Raw genomic sequence first — 20,620 nt, forward strand, 5'->3', positions numbered from 1 at the left:
GAAAAGGTGCTTCTGCGTCATTAGAGCGAAATTCAAGTGAAACTAATGGTATCTAGTTAATGGGCATGGCACTGTAATTAACATATCCAAAAATTACGAAAAGCAATAAAGTAAAATACTTAAATGTTAATGTAAATAGTTTTCAAAGACAATTATCAAAAATAGTTTTGTTAAATTGGCCTAAGATTTTCAGTTATCAGAGATTACCTCGCTTGTTAAGATTTGAACTCTCCTATTTATTTATTTTTTTACAAAATTCAATTTTTGCTAATTTTCTTTGCAAACATTTTTCATTAATAATTAAATTTCTACCTTATAGTTTTTCAAAGTTTTTGGATATGTTCATTCTTGCGACATGACAATTAAGTAGATACCATCGATTTTATTTGAAATTCAATATTTCGATTTTTGCTAAAATAACAAAGAAACAGAAAAAATTTACTATCTATAACAAGTAAAAATTATTTGAAAATTAAACCAAAAACAAATTATATCATATTCCAAAAATCATATAAATTGATCAAGTATTTTTCATAAAGAAAATCATTTCTAGCCCCCTCCTCATATTAAGAATCACTTTCTAAAATCTCACGAGTTTGGATTATATGGAGTTTTCTCTCTTGTTTCTTTAGCCTGTTTTCAAAATGGCAATGCGAGAAAGTTGCTCCTTGGTTAACCATAAAATCTGTTTGTTTTTTTATTTAAAAATAAAACTACTTGATCAATTTATGTAACTTTTGGAATATGATATTTTCTTTCTGCCATGAGTATGTAAATTGTACAGTTTTTTCTCTATTTTTGTTGCTTCATAAAAATGGAGGACATGCACCTAAAAATAATTGTTAAACTACGTACAAAAAAATTGCTAGATGAAAAAACTAATTTTCTAATTAAAATAAACAACAAAATAATTTATTAATTAAAACAAACAACTAAAGGCATAACCATGCTTTAAAAGCATTCGGAAGATATTTTTAAAGAAATGATTGTATTTTTCTTATTTTATTTCCACTTACTCTTGCAGGAAGCTTTCAATGTCAGTTGCAAAAAAGTCTTCACCAAATTCCTTCCCAAGGGCAATGAAATTTCCGATCAGTTCTCCCGCCTTGTAAATCAAAAGGGCAGGAACGCCTTGCGAGGCCTGAAAAATTAAACAGGTTCAAAGTCAGCAAGAATTTTAGGAAATTAGAACAGACGCAGATCCTCATGGGTTTAGACGATTCAACTCGTAGATAACCCGTAGCTTAATGGGTTATGATTAAGATTAGGCTTCCTTTGATGGGTAATGTCATCTTTTAGTGATGTCATAGACTGTGAACAATTATTCCCATTTCTGATTGAATGGATAATGTCACAAAACAATGACGTCATTCAGCATGTCCCCAGAGCAAGCAAGCAAGATCTACAGAATACTAGCAGGCCACTTGGCATTGCCCAGTCGTAAAATACATATAAATAATATATTTTAATTCATACAGAAACTGAGACATGTGCATGTGAGAATTATGCTTTTTTCTAAACAGTTCACTTCTTTTAAATAAATAAATTAAAAAAAACTTAAGCTGAGATTGAAACCAAAACCTAAAGACAGCTAGTTAAGTACAGTAACCATTAGGCCAGTTTGACACAATCTTTAACAAGTGTTTTCAAACCTACTTATTCTTAACATTAGTAATCTGTCATGCACATGAGTCACGCATACGCATTCATGAAACAGTTGATAAACAGATAAAAATCCGATGGACATTAACAGTGAGCGTGTGGCATTTCGCTGCTTGACAGGTTAGTCGGGAGGATATACATCAAAGAAGTACAAGTGCTGATCTCATCAAAGGACATTTCATTAAAGTACTCATAAATACTCATAAAACAAAGGACATTTCATTAAAGTACTCATAAATACTCATAAAACAAAGGACATTTCATTAAAGTACTCATAAAACAAAGGACATTTCATTAAAGTACTCATAAAACAAAGGACATTTCATTAAAGTACTCATAAATACTCATAAAACAAAGGACATTTCATTAAAGTACTCATAAATACTCATAAAACAAAGGACATTTCATTAAAGTACTCATAAAACAAAGGACATTTCATTAAAGTACTCATAAATACTCATAAAACAAAGGACATTTCATTAAAGTACTCATAAATACTCATAAAACAAAGGACATTTCATTAAAGTACTCATAAAATACTCATAAAACAAAGGACATTTCATTAAAGTACTCATAAATACTCATAAAACAAAGGACATTTCATTAAAGTACTCATAAATACTCATAAAACAAAGGACATTTCATTAAAGTACTCATAAAACAAAGGACATTTCATTAAAGTACTCATAAATACTCATAAAACAAAGGACATTTCATTAAAGTACTCATAAATACTCATAAAACAAAGGACATTTCATTAAAGTACTCATAAAACAAAGGACATTTCATTAAAGTACTCATAAATACTCATAAAACAAAGGACATTTCATTAAAGTACTCATAAATACTCATAAAACAAAGGACATTTCATTAAAGTACTCATAAAACAAAGGACATTTCATTAAAGTACTCATAAATACTCATAAAACAAAGGACATTTCATTAAAGTACTCATAAATACTCATAAAACAAAGGACATTTCATTAAAGTACTCATAAAACAAAGGACATTTCATTAAAGTACTCATAAATACTCATAAAACAAAGGACATTTCATTAAAGTACTCATAAATACTCATAAAACAAAGGACATTTCATTAAAGTACTCATAAAACAAAGGACATTTCATTAAAGTACTCATAAATACTCATAAAACAAAGGACATTTCATTAAAGTACTCATAAATACTCATAAAACAGGTACAGAAATGTAACACTGCGGCTATCGGACAAAGGTTGGGCCATGGTTTATGATGCAGGACCTATTAGATTTGAGACTTGTGATAGATGCACCAGCCCAAATATGGCAAAAATAGTCCATGCTTGGGCAAATGGTGGCTTTGTAGAGATACAGGATAGTCTCAGGTGTTCTTCTTCTTTGCAGCAGCTTTGGCAATGTTTGTTCAATTGTTGAATAGCAGGGTTGTGTATATCTCGAGAACAACAGGTAATGGGATTATAGAACGGGGATGGATAACGGCATTTATAATAGATTACACACAGTTCATATTTATAATAGGAGCTTGCTATAAGGAGAGACAGTTCGTTTAACACATAGGAGACGAACACATTATTGATGAAGAATTCAGTTACACTTTGGTAGGGTGTTTCATATTAAATTCTTTTACAAATACAGTAGACAAAATCACATTACCTTTCAGTGGATGAAATAACGATGAAGACAAACGAAAACTTATAAATATGATGATCTTTATTTCATCCGGATGAGATGATCAGGGATTCAATGCCTTGCTGATTTCTACTTTGTCTTTCTTCCCATTCTTTCACTTCCAAAACGGGCTTAGCTAACTCTCCTCCTTCATGAATCGACCCTGACTGATCTGTCTCTACTGCTCTCTCTAATCTGACTGATTGATTTCGAACCCTCTTACTGAATATATTGAAAACCTATCTTTCTTTGTGATGTCAGAAATGTGCTCAAACATGTGCTCTCCTCACGTGGATTCACATACACATATGTCTAACACGTTTTTGGCAAAACAAAGACATTTCTTAATTTACATTGTCTGATATCTGACGTAACTAGTTGTATTGTTATTTAGTTATTTCTAAACATAATGGTCAATTCACTAAATTCCTGAGATTGCAACATGTATTCACTTTTAACTTTTGAATACTCGGTTCAATTCTAGCATTTTCCTAATAATAAATATTCTTTTTAATCCTACTTACATCTTTCTTTAATTACTGGGGTTTGTCCGCTTTCGTATATAACACAATAATGGAAAATTTCTTTTTTTTATTTTAATTTAAACCTTATTTGAATAATATCATTTTTAACACGATTTTCACACCCCATGTTGAAGAGCGTAATATTTTTATTTGTGATCAAGATGCCCATACTCCAGCTTTTCTTTTCGTCCTTGGCCACCCAACTAATTGATCTCATCCTCATCTTGGAGTCAGACTACATACCCACCCCCAACCAGCTCTCCACTTCCCACCTTACACCAGTGAAATTTTTAACATAATAAAAACGATTTTTTGTTTAATTTTATTTTTACATGTAGATTATCTATATAAAAAAAATAACAATTGAATTTGGGAATCTTAAGTAAGATGACCCATGGTGCATTTGTAGTATTATGGTGACCAAGAACTCTAGCTTGGATTAGCGTAGACAAATCAAAGCTACGTTGACAAGGATGACCATAGAATCCCCCCCCCTCCCCAATTTTTTGATTGGCCATGTGCCTAACCTAGTTTTGTTAAACTTGTTTGGCGAAATAAAATATGTTGTAGTACTATTGCTCCCCTGGAGGGTTACTTGGTTGAGAAATATCTTGGGAACGCAACCAGCTCCTCGGGGAATGAACGATATTCAACGATATCTAAAAGATAGGCCCATGCTGGAAACATCAACGAGAACGGGTCGATCCGTCGTTGGCTATAACTGTCTAGCATGGGTCGCATTATGTGTGGTCATTGCAGGCGTCTTCCCATCGTCGCTTCTTGTGTAGTCATTGTGTCGTTACAGGCAGCTTTCTGTCGTCGGCATTAATGGTATGCAGAAATCGAACACTTGTATGAAAACAGCGACAAATGCATTTTTATAAAAATATATATAATTTATTTAAGATTTAACAAATACGAGGCATATTTTTATGGAACCAGCAGAAATCGGACGCATGCTTTGATTGCGTCCGCCGACCCAAGAAGCCAAGCGTTAACTGTTTTAAAACAATTAAATTATATTTAATTCTCTCTTTCTTCATTGAAAGAGAGAGAAAGGGAGTCAATGAGAGAAGTAGAGAAAGAAAGAGAGAGAGAGAATGGGAGAGAACAATGCGTTTCACACAATGTTTTAGTTTTCACCTTCATATATCCGCGTGTAAGTCTGACCTTTAAAAGTTTCATAACACCTGTCATTCAAACCCAACCGACATGATCTAATGTTCCCAAACCCACAAAACACCTGCATGAAATGTTTTTAACTTCATCACAAAGTCAGGCACAACGTTAGAAGCTATATAAAGGGGTTATTAATGTAGCAGCCCACAGCTCCCTTAAAAAGGGGCTAGCCATTGTGCCACAATGTAAGTCAATTAGGTTTCAAGGATCTCATAAACGGATCAAAACAAAAGGGAGTCCTTTGAGTTGACACTCATTGACTTTCGACACAAGTGGCATCTGTAAATAAACAGATAATAAACCAGAGTTGTTTGGTTTTTTTGTCACATTTCGTCAATTTTTAATATAAGGAAATATTTATTTGTAGAAAAGGGTGGGGGTGGGGGAGATATATTAAATGTGTATTTGTTAGTGTAGGGTACTTTTTTTTAATCTGCAAAACTTTCCAATAAATTCTCGTTTTAAAATGTTCTTTCTCTATGATTATTCGATTTATACTTAAAATATTAATGAACAAACATTTTTTTTTTACATAAAAGAATTATTTTTTTATTGTTGACTTGAAAGTGCTCCTTTTGTTTTGTTTATTTTGTAGGGTTCTTGAAAACTAATTGATCCCTAAATTAAATTCACCAAAATATCATTTTTTTATAAGCAAGTAAGCAATTTTATAAAATTCAATTTTTAAACATAGATTATCTATATATATAAAAACGAAAATGTATGTATGTATGTATGTATGTATGTGTGTATGTTTGGATGTCTGCTAAAAACTTTCGACAGACGCGACGAAAATTCACAAACTCGGTATCACATCGAAGCTCCATCCTTTGCTTGAAAAATATCGAAAAATTGGCCAAAAATGATAACTTTTTCACCCCGAAATCGACAATTTTCGACAGGGGGGGGCAACAAAAACGGTCCTCTCGTGACAATGACCGATTCTACGCATGCGTCAGATAACGTTGTGACCTGATTTACTTTAAATAGTTGAAAAACCGAACAAATTTCATGTACATCATGTTAGCTCAGTTGGTTAAGGCCTTGGTTCATTATCAAAACATTTTGGGTTCGAATCGTGGTGAGATGGGTTTTTTTTTCGAGTTTTTAAATTTAAATATTTAACCAGTGTTATTTAAGACACTTTTCACGTAATCTTCGTTTTTCTGCTTTTTTTTTTTTACTTCGCTTATTCTTAGTGACACCCAAAAACACCCAGGTGCCCACCGATTTTTTTAAATTTTAATATCGAAACAGGCCTATTTAAGCCATTTTTCACGTGTTCATTTTTCTGTTTTCATCGTTCGTTTGCCTTACGTTAGTTTTCTTGTGTTTTTTTTTTATTGTTTGATTGCCACATAGCGGGGAAAACAGAAACTGGCTTCCGCAACTTGACGTTGTCGCACCTGCTAATTTCGGTTTATAAGCGTCAACACACTTATCAATTCATCTGTTCCCGTGGTCGAGATGGTTAGGTCGCAGGTTTTTTTTTTCCATTTCCTTTCCACCTCCGCGTCAAACGTTCGGGGTTCAAGCCTACCTTTATACTAAAACTATTTTTTTTCTTTTACACCTCCAAACAACCGGCCAACGTTTTTTGTTTTTTTTAACAGGGTTGTACCCCCCGCTAGTATATATATAAAATAAAAAAACCGATTTGCAAAGATTCTAAAACACTTTACTAAAGCAAATCAATATCTTAAATATTCTAAGCATCTTTGGAGAACAAATAATTCAATTAAAACTCATGTATTTGCATCCGTTGACAGTAATCTCATTTCTATGTTGATTCGAATTTGAGACGGACATGAATAGTTTTTTTGTCTTCTCACCTGATGTTTGGTTGGTTGGTTGGTTTGTTGGTTGGTTGTTTTTGTTTTACGGCATATCATGTAATTTGGAATATGAATATGAGAAGATATAAAGATGAAGTTTGGACAAATCAAAGCAACTTACAAATCTGCGGCTGAGTTTTGCATCTTTAGCATTAATTCGGCAGAATTTAATTGAAGGGTATTCCTGCGACAAACATTGTATGCATCCGTCCATGGCATCACAGGCATCAACTTTCTACAAGAGACGAAGAAAAGATAAATTGCAAAGAATCTTGGATGTTTTTTTTATTTATTATTTGATGTAGCAAGTCAACACTGTCAAGGATTTCTTCGTGACACAGTTTTTAAATTTAGATTAAAATTTAAAATAAACAACAAATGAGAAACAAAGTAAACGTTTAATAAATCTATATTTTTTTTTTACATAGGCATCACCACTTATCAAGGCCAAGAGGCCACTCAAGGATAAGGGTTAAAGAGTGTACAGTAGAAATTGGACAATATAGTAACTGTTAGTAATGGAGATTCGGTAAATTTGTTAACTTATATGGAACAGCTCATCAAAAACTTGTTTACGTTAGACTTGAAGACAACCATATTGTAGTCAGCTGGAAAGCAGGAAAACGGAAGACAATTCCACAAGCGTGCAGTTCTAAGAAAGAAGCTTTGTTCAAGGAATCTACGTTTAGGCTTAGGCACAGATAAAGAGTGGGGGGAATTATTGATAGTGTTTACAGCTAGACGAGTGTTTCTTGTGAAAGTTTGGCGAGGGGGGACAATAGACTGAAGCTCCGTCGAACACTTTCCATGAAAATAATGATACAGCAGAGACAAACTCGCAACATCTCTTCTGTGAGATAGAAGTTGCAGGGAAGAAAAAAGGATATCTCCTACGAGGCTACGAAGTTTATTTTGAACTCTATCAAGGCAGGACAAGTCCTTTCTAGCAGCTCCTGCCCAGATGTGGCAACAGTATTCCATCCTTGGACGTACCTGGCTCTTATATAGATAGAGAATTGCATCAACAGTGAGATATCTACTGGATCGATAGAAGGATCCCACTATTTTTCCAGCGGCCTTGGCAGCAGATTTGATGTACCTGTTCCATTTAAGATCAGGAGTAAAGGTTAAGCCCAGAAGCTTGTTAAAACTTGAGGTCTCCTCAAGATGAGAGTCATTCATTTCAACTGATGCCAGATGGGGATCAGAACGTTGATGATATAAAGAGAGAAGCTTGGTTTTAGATGCATTAAAAGTAACCAGCCACTCCTTTCCCCATTGTATCACGTGCTCAAGATCAGAGGAGAGAGAATCGGAGAGAACTTGGTCGTTTACTGACTTAGATGTGCTACCATAGATGGTAGTGTCATCACATAAATGTCTACGAATGATGTAAGGATGTGATTTGGAAGATCATTAATGTAGATCAGGAAAAGAGTTGAGCCCAGGATGGACCCCTGAGGGACTCCAGCATTAATACTGTGAGCTTCTGATATAATAACACAAAAAAGCATTTCATGTCACCTTTCACATAAATTTTTTTTTAAATGAGATCGTGTGAGCAACAAAAATGGTGATTGGTGATTAATCGCATGTTGCTAAGGTAAACAATTATGGTTTTTCCTGTTTTAAAATGAGATTTTTCCGTCAATTAAAACAGTACAGTTGGTAGGGATATACATCTGGCAAGAAATGATGGAGAGGAGATAAGACAAGCACACAGATAACAATAACAATAATGATAACAATAACAATAATGATAACAATAACAATAATGATAATGATAACAATAATGATAATAATAATAACAATAACGATAACAATAACAATAATGATAATGATAACAATAATGATAACAATAACAATAATGATAACAATAACAATAACAATAATGATCACAATAATGATAATGATAATGATAACAATAATGATAATGATAACAATAATGATAGCAATAATAATAATGATAACAATAACAATAATGATAACAATAATGATAACAATAACGATGATAACGATAACAATAATGATAACAATAATGATAATGATAACAATAACAATAATAATAATGATAATGATAACGATAACAATAATGATAACAATAATGATAATGATAACGATAACAATAATGATAACAATAACAATGACAATAATGATAACAATAACGATAATGATAATAATAATAACAATAACAATAATGATAACAACAACAATAATGATAACAATAATGATAACAATAACGATAATGATAACAATAATAATAACAATAACAATAATGATAACAACAACAATAATGATAACAATAATGATAATAATAATGATAATGATAACGATAACAATAATGATAACAATAATGATAATGATAACGATAACAATAATGATAACAATAACAATGACAATAATGATAACAATAACGATAATGATAACAATAATAATAACAATAACAATAATGATAACAACAACAATAATGATAACAATAATGATAACGATAACAATAACAATAAAAATAACAGCTGATTTAAGCAGAATTAAACAGATGTAATAAGGCTTTAGCATATTTTGTCGAAATCATTTTCAGAATCTAAAAAAAAAAAAATTTCCAGAAATCTCTCACTCGTCTTTTGAATGATAACAGTTAAATACTATGAGAATACTTACATTTCCATAGACATGAACAATGACTGTAACTATTGGATTCTCTTTGTCTATTGTATCGACAAAATCGCTACCGGCTAAATCATAGACTCTCCCAAATTTTGGACTGTAAGTAGAAAAATAAAAAACACAAAGATAATAAAAAAAAATTATTAAAATGGAGGAGTTTCTAGTTTGCTTGAAGCATTATGCAAAATATGAGAAGGATGTGTGAGGGCTATGGCAATGTTGTGTATGAAAACAGTTTATGTAGTAAAATAAGTAATGATGACGATATTGAAGGAATTTCTATAATCTTCAATTACACATTTATTTCCGAACAGTGTGTCACATATGATAGGTGTGTGAATTGCCCAAAATTTTTTAGAATATATCTCTTTTTCGGGAAAGGATAAAAGTCCTCAGAAAATTATAAATACTGAGTTTCTGAAAACTAATGATCCAGCACCTCTTTTAATGCAAACAACATCATGAAAGGAAATTTGAAAATCCTGCTGTCAATAGACTGGTATACTAGGTTTATCAGAATTTTTGTAGAAATTTTTGACACCCCTAACACGAAACTGCGAATAAAATATAAAAATCTCGTAATTTTCTGTTAAAAGTGGGTTATTTATTTTCTTTATGGATTATACTTCCAAAATAAACTATTAAAGTTGTTTTAAAAGTAATAGAAATATTTTTTTTTTTAAACAGTAATGAATTTTCCGAACTCAATATTTTTCAATTTTTAAACTTTAAAAATCTATCAAAATTTTTCTATTGATTCTATTTTTACGATATTTTCAGGGTCAATGTGAAATTTTATGTTCTTTCCAATAAACCAAATATAATATTTTAGACAAACGTTTTTTTTTTAATTCACGCCCCCTCCCATTTTCAAGTTTCTATTAAAAAGTAAATAATTAATTTACTCACAAATTGAAGAGAAAATGTCAATAAATAATATATTCAAATTTAAAACAAAAACAAGTAGTGTTTTTTAGAATTTTACCTGTAAAGTTTGAAGTTTAAAACCTTTTTTTTTAAACCACGTTATTTGTTTTTCTTTTTTTTTTTTTTAAATGGAACCTTGGTCCTTGCTCCTTTAATAAAAAAAAATATTAGGGCTTGAATTACATTTTTCGTGGAGTTATAAGCTTGGAAAGGCAGAGGGTCGAATAATTCACGCCTCCCATTTTGAAATGTCTATTAAAAAGTAAATAATTAATTTATGTACCAAAGTCTTATATATCACAAATTGAAGAGAAAAGGTCAATAAATAATATATTCAAATTTAAAACAAAAAAAAGAACTGTTTTTTAGAAATTTACCTGTAAAGTGCGAAGTTTAAAACCTTTAAAAAAAAAAAAACACGTTTTTTTTGTTTTTTTTTTAATGAAACCTTGGTACTTGCTCCTTTAATTGAAAAAAAAATTAGGGCTTGAATTACATTTTTCGAGGAGTTATAAGCTTGGAAAGATGGGGTGGAATTATTCACTATTTTCACGAAATTTCTGACACACCTACTGGTATACTGGGTGGCCAATAGCCGGCTCTGTGTGTAGCATGCCATCAATGTCTTTTGTTTATCTAAGAGTAGATAGATAGTCTCCCTTTATTTTGCTACGATGTTTCATTTGGTTGTTTCCCTTTAATAAAAACCTGTTATATGAGGGTGAGGGTCATTCTAAAAGTAATGCCTCCTATTTTTTAACTCAAAAAGTTGAAGAGCTGTAAAGATGGAAGTGGCACTATTGAAACGAGCAACCCTTTGTGCTCCAGAATTTGTTTTTCTACATAGTCACCACCATTCTCAATGCACTTTAACCAGAAATTTAATGATCCATCTTTGCTTCGGACACACGTCCATGACAGGGGATGCTTTCTTAGAATCTCACACCATCAATATCTGCAACAGAGAGATAAAAATTTCAGGTCATGAATGCATAAGTTCAGTCATGATGACAATGCAAAAATAGGAGGCATTATTTTTGGAATGATACTCGTAGTTGTTCACTTGCTGAGGCAGCATTTTGAGAAAATTATCTGTATATTACAGCAACAGGATAACATAGGATTTGCATTTTTTAAATTTTTGTTCGGTATTCACTTTGGAATATATCTCTTCTTCGGGGGGAAGATAGAAGCCATTTGAAAATTATTACTTAATGCAATACTGAGTTTCTGACAACTAATGGTCCAGCACTTCTTTTAATGCAAACAACATCATGAAAGAAAATCAGATAATCCTGCTCTAAACTGATGCACTGAGAGAGCAACAGCTGACTCTGTGTGTGTGTAGCATGCCATCAATGTTTTTTTTTTTTTTGTTTATCTAAGAGTAAATAGTCTCCCTTTATTTTGATACAATGTTTCATTTGGTTGTCTCCCTTTATTTTGATATATTTTATTTTGCTACACAATGTTCGGTTTCGTTGTTTTGTTGGTGCTGGTTAAGGAAGAGGCGACAGATCGATTTTTTAAATACGTCATTTTAAGCAAAAACAATATTACTTAATTAGTTGTCATGTCGAAAATAGTAATATATCCAAAGATTATGAAAATTCATCAAGTAGAACTACTGCTATTGTGTTTTTAGTAAAAAAAAAAAAAAAATCTTTATGGGCTGAAAGTTATGGCGGCCACAAATTGTGAAACAATAAGTCAGTTTAACAAAAAAATTAGGGTTTGTATTACTGCACATATAGATTCGAAAAAGTTGTCAAAAAACAAATATATAACAAATAAATGTTATCAAAGGCAAGATAAGTTACTTCTCTGCCAAACTGGATATATTTTTCGTGTTTTTATTCAATGTAACATATTTATTCAGCTCGAAAAACATACAGTGTTTACCGATGTATTCGAAAATTCAAGATGGCGTCTCACACCCTCTTTAACACCGTAAGTTTGGAAAAAGGTGTTATAAATAAAAAACTATACAAAATACTATTAAAAACCCGCCGAATATATGTCAACCTATGTCACAGTAACATGTATTGAGCGAGTTTTTAACAGTATTTTATCCGTTTTTTTATTTATAACACCTTTTTCCAAACTTACGGTGTTAAAGAGGGTGTGAGACGCCATCTTGAATTTTCGAATACATCGGTAAACACTGTATGTTTTGCGAGCTGAATAAATATGTTTTTTGAATAAAAACACAAAAAATATATCCAGTTAGGTAGAAAAGTAACTTATCTTGCCTTTGATAACATTTATTTGTTATATATTTGTTTTTTGACAATTTTTTTCGAATCTATGTGTACAGTAATACAAACCCAAAAATTATTTAAAAAAATAAACACTTCCAAAATATTAATTTACTTAAACAACAAACAACAAAAAGAGTAAGTTAATCAAATCTGTACTGACCAGGGTCAATGTTGCTTAACTTCGGTGATCTAACGAGAACCAGTATGCCAACATGATTATGTCATATATCTGTCAGCCACGAATGGGTAGAAGTCCTAAGTAATTCGCAATTGTATTTTGAGTGTGGCCCATACTGAGAATTGAACCTTCAACCTCCGGAAGAGAGTAACTTACAACTGAATTTTTAACCAGTACTCAATCCACTGCGCCAGAGGTCCAATTCTAGTATGTATTTTGCGAACCTTAAAGATATTTTTGGTTTTGGATGCACAATTTTACTACCTATCACTATGTATCATTGTTTATTACAAAAGAGTTCGACAAGATACACCTGAAGAAGGTTGGAGGGTACATCAATCTAATCATTAAAATTTAAAAAAAAATAAGACTCAAGATGAGAACAGTAGTCCAAATAATTCAAATCATATGAATTATCAATCCTCATCTCAAAAATTCAAAAACTTTTGTTTGAATTGGATGTTTTTAGAACTCTGGCAGTCAAAATCAGACTTTATATCTTTCAACTGTACAACCCATAAACTGGAAGACAAGTGGTCATAGAGGAATATCTTAACTTGACAGACTATATCGGTTAAAGTGACAAGTGTCACTGTCAGGGTTGCAGAGTCATACAGAGTTTAAGGGTTTGGAAAGAGTCTGAGTTTGACACGTAGGAATAATCTCAGGGTCAGAATTTGCTCATTTAATCTCCGAAATAATATACACCCATGAAACTTCCTCTTTTGCAGGAAGCTGGTTAAACAGCTAGTCTAAATATAAGAAGACTTTTAAATAAGGCGACAGAGTCTGATAGTCTTAAATTCTATGAGTCAGAGTCAGCATTTTTGGAATCAACAAAGCCAAACCTTATACCTTCGAATTCCACAACTTTGGTCACTAGTTTTAAGATGGAAGTCGCGTTTCAGTACATTTACTACTACAACTGCTGCTGCTACTACTACTTCTGCTGCACAATTTGACATCTTCTGTTCCCAGCTGGTGGAGTTGGATACCTTCCTGTTGTGTCATTGCATGTATTGATGACCACTCTCCAAATATTACAATCATTGACCAAGTGCTCTGTAAATATTTAGAGCATGTAGGTCAACCTTGGTATATCCCGCCATCAGCTTTTTGATGGGCGTGGTATTTGCCTCTGACATCAAAGGATAACATTCTGTGTTGTAAAAGGTTGTCATCCATTCTCTTCACCTACCCAAACCATCTCAAATCTTTCACGCCTCAGGATAACTTAAAAAAAAAAGTGATGCGAAGATGTTCTCTCAGATCGCCCATGCACGTCTTGTCAATAATTCTGGGAGAGCAGATCCATCTGACTATGGCATTTTCGTTTCCCATAAGCCTGTTTGTATCATCAACTGTGACAGCTCGAGTTTCAGTGGCATGAAGCATGACTCCTTGAACGATAGCAATAAAGACCTGTCCATGGTTTTCAGCAGTAAAAATTTAATTTAAAATTTGAAAAGGGAAGTAACTCTGTATATTCATTTTTAACTTTACTGAGAAATATTTCATCTTTTTAACGAAAAAATTTGAGTTGATTCAGAATTCTCTCTATATTACAAAGCAAAAATAAAGAAAAAATCTGTACGATGTACATCCCCATGACAAAACGAATATATTATCTATATATATAAAAGCGAAAATGTGTGTATGTATGTTTGTGTGTATGTATGTATGTTTGTGTGTCTGCTAAAAACTTTCGATAGACACAACAAAAATTCACAAACTTGGTCTCATATGAAAGCCCCACCTTCTGGACGACAAATATCGAAAAATTGGCCCAAAGTGACCATCAGAAGTGCGTCAACTGATCGATTTTCTGCAGGGGGGGGGGCCAAAAAAGTGACATTTTAATGTTAAACATTACATATTTTTAAATCGATTTATAACTGCCCCAAAAAATACGGCCGCCAACTCTTCTACATAAAGTATACATGCGGCCATTTATTTTGGGTCAACTTGTATTTAAAACCCGCTGAGTCATGTCACGTGATCTTGACGTCAGCAACCTCTAATGGCAGTCTTAATTTACAATTTAAAAATGTTGTTATCGGTAAAAAAAAAAATTAATTAAAGCTAAACTATGAACTTCTACGCTATGGCAATGTTACCAAAGTTATTACCACATTCAAAATAGGTAGATACGATAGTTAAATGAAAAATAAAGCTAAGCCAAACATGTGAAGCAAAAAAAAAAATATGCTTACAAAAAATATTAACAATCAAAGTTTTTTTTTTAAAATAAAAACAGCCAGACGCCATTTTCCAGTCTTTAGAGTAAGGCAGACGAAGTGAGTGAGAGAGAGAGAGAGAGAGATGTCTAGACAGAAAACGAGAAAAACGTTAACTTTTTCACCCCGAAATCGACAATTTTCGACAGGGGGGAGGGTCAACAATGCATGCGTCAGATGACGTTGTGACCTGATTTACTTTAAATAGTTGATAAACCGAACAAACTTTATATACGGCGCTTTAGCGCAAGTAGTTAAGGCATTGGTTCATTATCTAAACGTTTTGGGTTCGAATCGTGGTGTGAGATGTTTTTGTTTTTTTTCGATTTTTTACATTTAAATATTGAACCCTGTATTATTTAAGCCATTTTTCACGTAACGTTCGTTCGTTTTTCTGTTTTAATCGTTAATTTGCCTTACGTTATTTTTTTTTGGTATTTTAACCCCACCCCCCACCCCCGCTTAATTAAAACGTTCTTTTCTTTTCTTACTTCGCTTATAACAATGCTTACATCGTCATCGTCGTTGTCGTAACGCTCGACGACTTTCAAACATCTTTCACTTCTGGCTGGCCGATTTTATTTTCAAACTTCGCCTCAGGGGTTCGGCTTCGATCCTACCCCCCCTCCCCATCCCCGGCTTCTTTTTTATTTAACACCACACACCCCTACAAACACCCGGGCAACGCCGGGTACCCCTCGCTAGTCTTCTATAATGTAAATCTCACCTGTCTGTTTAAATGTATGTATGTCTGCCTAAAACTTTCTATAGAGGCGATGGATTTTCACGAGATCGGTATCGTTTATAAGCTCAACCCTTCGGACGACAAATATCGAAAAATTGGCTAAAAACATTAATTTCTTCACCCTGAACTGGAGACTTTTCTACAGGGAGGGGTTGCTTTTTTAACCGATCTTTTCGATTGACTAGCCTTAATTTAAACCTTCGTCACTTCCCATTTGGCGAGGGATGCAACAGCAAAGACATATTATTTTTTTTCACATTCTTTTCCTCCTACGTGGTACGGGTTCGAGCCTGCCTGCCTACTACCATTTTTTTTTAATTTTTACTCAACACCCACCTCCGGGCAATGACGGGTACCCAGGCTAGTATACCATAAATTTAATCAAGTAGTTTTACTTTTTAATAAAAAAAAAAAAATTTTATAGTGAAATTACAAGAGACAATTTTGCAAAGCTATCTAGAAAACAGTTTGCTGAAAGAAGGGAGATAACTTGAAATAATTCAAACTTTACAAGATTTTAGAAAGCCATTCTTAACATAGGGATGGTGTATGCACTAAAGAAAAAACTAAAATTTGCTTAATAATGATTTTCTTTATAAAAATAAAACCACTTGATCAATTTACATAATTTTTGGTGTTTGATATTTTCTTTCAGTCAAGGATGGAAAAATCATACAGATTTTTCTTTATTTTTTGTTTTTAATTCGAGGGAATTCTGAACAAGGATCTGTTATTACTTCAGCACAGTGCGTAGATGCTTTACATAGCTCGAGTCTGATTTCCAGGAAATATGTAAGATATATTACTATTTTCTTTTTTAATAACATTACTTATGGAGTTGTTTTTTTCTGATATTTTTACGTTTATCTCACAAGATGACGTCAAATTTACACAAATCATTTTTTTTAAAAATTTTTCTTTATGATGTATGTACCCGTGACAAAACGAGAATACCTTATTCCAAAAATCATAAATTGATCAAGTAGTTTTATTTTTAAATAAGAAAATCAAATTTTATGAGTGTCCAAGAAGTGACTGTCTTGCTAACTATTTTGAAAAAAAAAATTCAAGAAACAAAAGGAGATAACTCAACAATAATTTATACTCATTAGATTTATGTTGTAATTCCATGAATCGTTTAAAAATGGTTTTCTTTATAAAAATAAAACTAATTTTTGGAATATGATATTTTTGTCCCGTCATGGATACTGATTTTTTTCTTTGTTTTTTAATATGGACGGAACTATGGACAAAAACAAAATTTGTTTTTAAGAAAAAGTCAAAATACATCATCAAATCTGCTTACATATTATCAATCTGTTTTCGCATCTCTTCGAGCCGTTTGCGACGATATTCCCGGATAAATTCATCTTCCAATTCTTCAAGTTCTTTTTCAATGTCTTCTTGGAAACGGATGTCTTTTTCTTTTTCCTTTTCATCATCAAGCTGAAAAAATTAAACAAAATAAAAAACGTTTTATTTTTATAAAGGAAATCATTTTAAGTAATTTAATGGGAATTCATAGGCATTACAACAAAAACCGTGCATTTCTGAATTTTTGAGATGAGGATTGGTTATTCATATTATTTAGATTCTTTGGACTGCTGTTCTCATTTGGAGTGTCATTTCCACAACGTTTCGGTCGATGTAACCTCCCACTTTCTTTAGGTGTACCTTGTTGAACTCGGGAACTTGGACAGAACTTCAAATAGAACCCTTTATTTAATTTATGCTTTTGTGCCATCAGCCATTCTAAAAGAATGAATTCTGGAATGAATTTGATGATTTTTGCACGTGCAAACTGACTGCCACCAGACATATATAGGAGAAACACAATCTAAATTGGAAAACTAAGTGACTATAGAAGAGACATGAAGAACGGCAACCCCTTAAATGCACTTTTCTCCCACTACACTGAACATGGTTATTCGTTCAGGTTTGCATGTGCAAAAATCATCAAATTCATTCCAGATAAAACTGAACAAAGACTTCTAGAATCAGCACTCATTCCAAATACCAACACCCTTAAGTAAAGAAAAGGATTCTACAATTTAGTCACCATTATAGGAAATATATATACGGCATAATTGTGTTGACACACCGGTTCTCGTCAGATCACCGAAGTTAAGCAACGTCAAGCCTAGTTAATACTTGATGGGTGACCAATTCTATGCGCTGTATGTGCTCTCTGCTTATCTCGGCATTTGTTTCCAGTCGTCCTGTACACACTTCACTGGCCACTGGTATTAAACAATGTCGATTAAGGAGAGGTGTGGTTGAAGATTGTGCACATCCTGTCACAAAAAATTCACGTGCAGACACCCCTCCGTGGGTATCCATAGTCTGTCAAAGACAGAAGGAGTCCTATAGGAAATATAATATTCAAAAAACAAAATATAAATCTACATTCTGGGTAGCTATTTTGTATATCCTTAACCGTTTCTCTTTATATAATTTTGATAAAATTAATAAGGTATTAACTAACAAATGAATATAATTAAAAATACATTAAACAAAATCAAAATAACATTTAAAAAAAATTTAACAGTTCAGTAAATATGCATGTATATATGTATATGGGAAACATTTGAATGTACATACACATAGAATAATCCCTCCCACACACACACACTTTTGTAAATTCTTTTCCAGAGTAAGTAATAAGTAAAGTAAAAGCAACTGGACGGCATTCCTTATGTGCTTCAGACTAAATATGCAACATAATATTAACTACTTGTATTTTCTCTACCGCTCTCCCTCAACCCAGGACTAAATAATAAACAAAGTCTTTGACAACATAGATATAGCACTCTCCCTCGATACTAGCGCACAAGTACATGTATTTGGTGACTTCAATGTCCACTACAGTAACTGGCTAGGATTCTCTAATTACACAGACGTAGCTGGTAGTAGCAATACGCATGAAAAAATTGAAATAGCTTAAAATATTTCAATATTGGTATGCATAGAAAGAGCTTGATGAGCTAAGAAAGAATCTTTTTAAATTTTTAAAATCTGATTAAAATGAAGGAAGTTATGGCTATTTTTGTGCCTCACACGTTTGGATATTTTTCCCTCTTTAAGACCATATGCGTTTCGTCACATTTTTTACACTACTTTTTCAGTAAAAATGTCATATCTTTGTTAAAACACAAGACTAAGAAATGAAATTTACCATATAAGTGTATTTTTGTACAAGGAATCAGAATATGCAACTGAAAATCTCCCAAAGTTTATGGTTTCCAAATAATCTGCAGTAAATGTGCATAAATGTGCAGCAATTCCTTAAAAATGCCATGTATCCATAAACAGAAAAGAAGTTGGAGAACTCAAAGTTCAATTGTAATGTGCTTTATGTACAAAAAACTTAAATCTAAACATAAGACCATTTAAAAATGAATATATTGCAATATTTCTTTGGTATTATTGTAGATTAACACCTTCTGTTTAACCCCACTCAACTCCTTCTGACCACCCCTCCAAAATGTGATTCTACCTTTTTAGGAAATTATGTATAAAATGCCATGAAAAACTTTAATGAAAGATAAACAAATTATTTTAGAATTGAATGTAAAATAATTTCCTATTACAGGTCATTCTAGCATTTTAGGGCAGTTAACTGTTTTTTTTTCTATGGGAAAATATGCATGCTTTTTTTTTTTTAAGATGATTATGTGTAGTTTTAAGAGGGTTTCTATGCAATGAGAATCCCGGAGGGTTGCCATTCGGACTTTGAATTAATTGTAGGGCTAAGGAAAATTATGTGTGAACATACTGAAAACTTGACAGCGACCAAGCTAACAAAAACAATATTAGAGGGGGGGAGCGGTTAGTTTCACAAAAATTTAATGTAAAATAATTCACCATTTCCTGGCCATTCTAGCATTTTAGGACAGTTAACCAATTTATTTTTATGTGTATTTTTCTTTAAAGAAGGATCTATTTTTTGTTTGTTTGTTTTAGATGCTTGTATGTGGCTTACAGAGGTATTTTGTTGGGGGGCTTGCCACTCGAACTTAGTGTTATTGTTAGGGTTAAAGAGTGTTTTAGGAGGAGACTTGCCACACATAATTTGGATTAGAGGTGAAGTAAAAGAAAATTCCATAAATTTGTTGATTTCTATTTTCGAGGTTGAAGGTGTTAATTCCATAGGCCGTTTATACTACGCTGGAGCAGGTTGTAAAAATATCTTTGGCTTAATAAGTAGAAAAAAAAAATAACAAAATAAAAAGCTTCCTAATTGTAGTTTGATGTGTTTTCTAACTGCTTTTAAAATTTCAAGAATATTGATATAGATTTTGAGGGTTTGTATTACAATACACATAGATTCGAAAAAGTTGTCAAAAAAAAAACAAATATATAACAAATAAATGTTATCAAAAGCAAGTTACTTTTCTACCTAACTGGATAATTTTTTAGTGTTTTTATTTAATGTAACATGTTTATTCAGCTTGAAAACAGTGTTTACCGATGTTTTGGAAAATTTAAAATGGCGCCCGACTCTCTTGAAACGGTAAGTTTGGGGAAAAGAGTTAAAAATAAAAAAGTAGACAAAATACTGCTAGAAACTCGCTCAATATATGTTAACGTGACATAGGCTGACATATATTCGGTGAGTTTTTAACAGTATTTTGTATAGTTTTTTTATTTTTAACTCCTTTTCTCAAACTTACCGTGTCAAAGAGAGTCAGGCCGGGCGCCATTTTTAATTTTCCAATACATCGGTAAACACTGTACGTTT

The 20,620-nt window shown here is 32.4% G+C and overlaps 1 protein-coding gene across 1 annotated transcript in view; it reads right to left on the reverse strand.

Moving 5' to 3' along the window:
* LOC145256306 (phosducin-like protein) overlaps positions 1-20,620 on the reverse strand; it is a 42,741-nt gene that overhangs the window by 6,838 nt on the left and 15,283 nt on the right. Inside the window, exons 4-7 of the mRNA XM_080115035.1 lie at positions 17,186-17,325; positions 9,526-9,628; positions 6,989-7,102; positions 1,017-1,141 (exon numbers count right to left, since the gene is read on the reverse strand). Of these exons, the coding sequence (XP_079971161.1) occupies positions 1,017-1,141; positions 6,989-7,102; positions 9,526-9,628; positions 17,186-17,325 (482 nt within the window). The remainder of the gene's footprint in view (positions 1-1,016; positions 1,142-6,988; positions 7,103-9,525; positions 9,629-17,185; positions 17,326-20,620) is intronic.

The sequence above is a fragment of the Euprymna scolopes genome, chromosome 32 (assembly GCF_053919585.1).
Source record: "Euprymna scolopes isolate OS-2025 chromosome 32, ASM5391958v1, whole genome shotgun sequence".
Lineage (NCBI taxonomy): Eukaryota > Metazoa > Mollusca > Cephalopoda > Sepiida > Sepiolidae > Euprymna > Euprymna scolopes.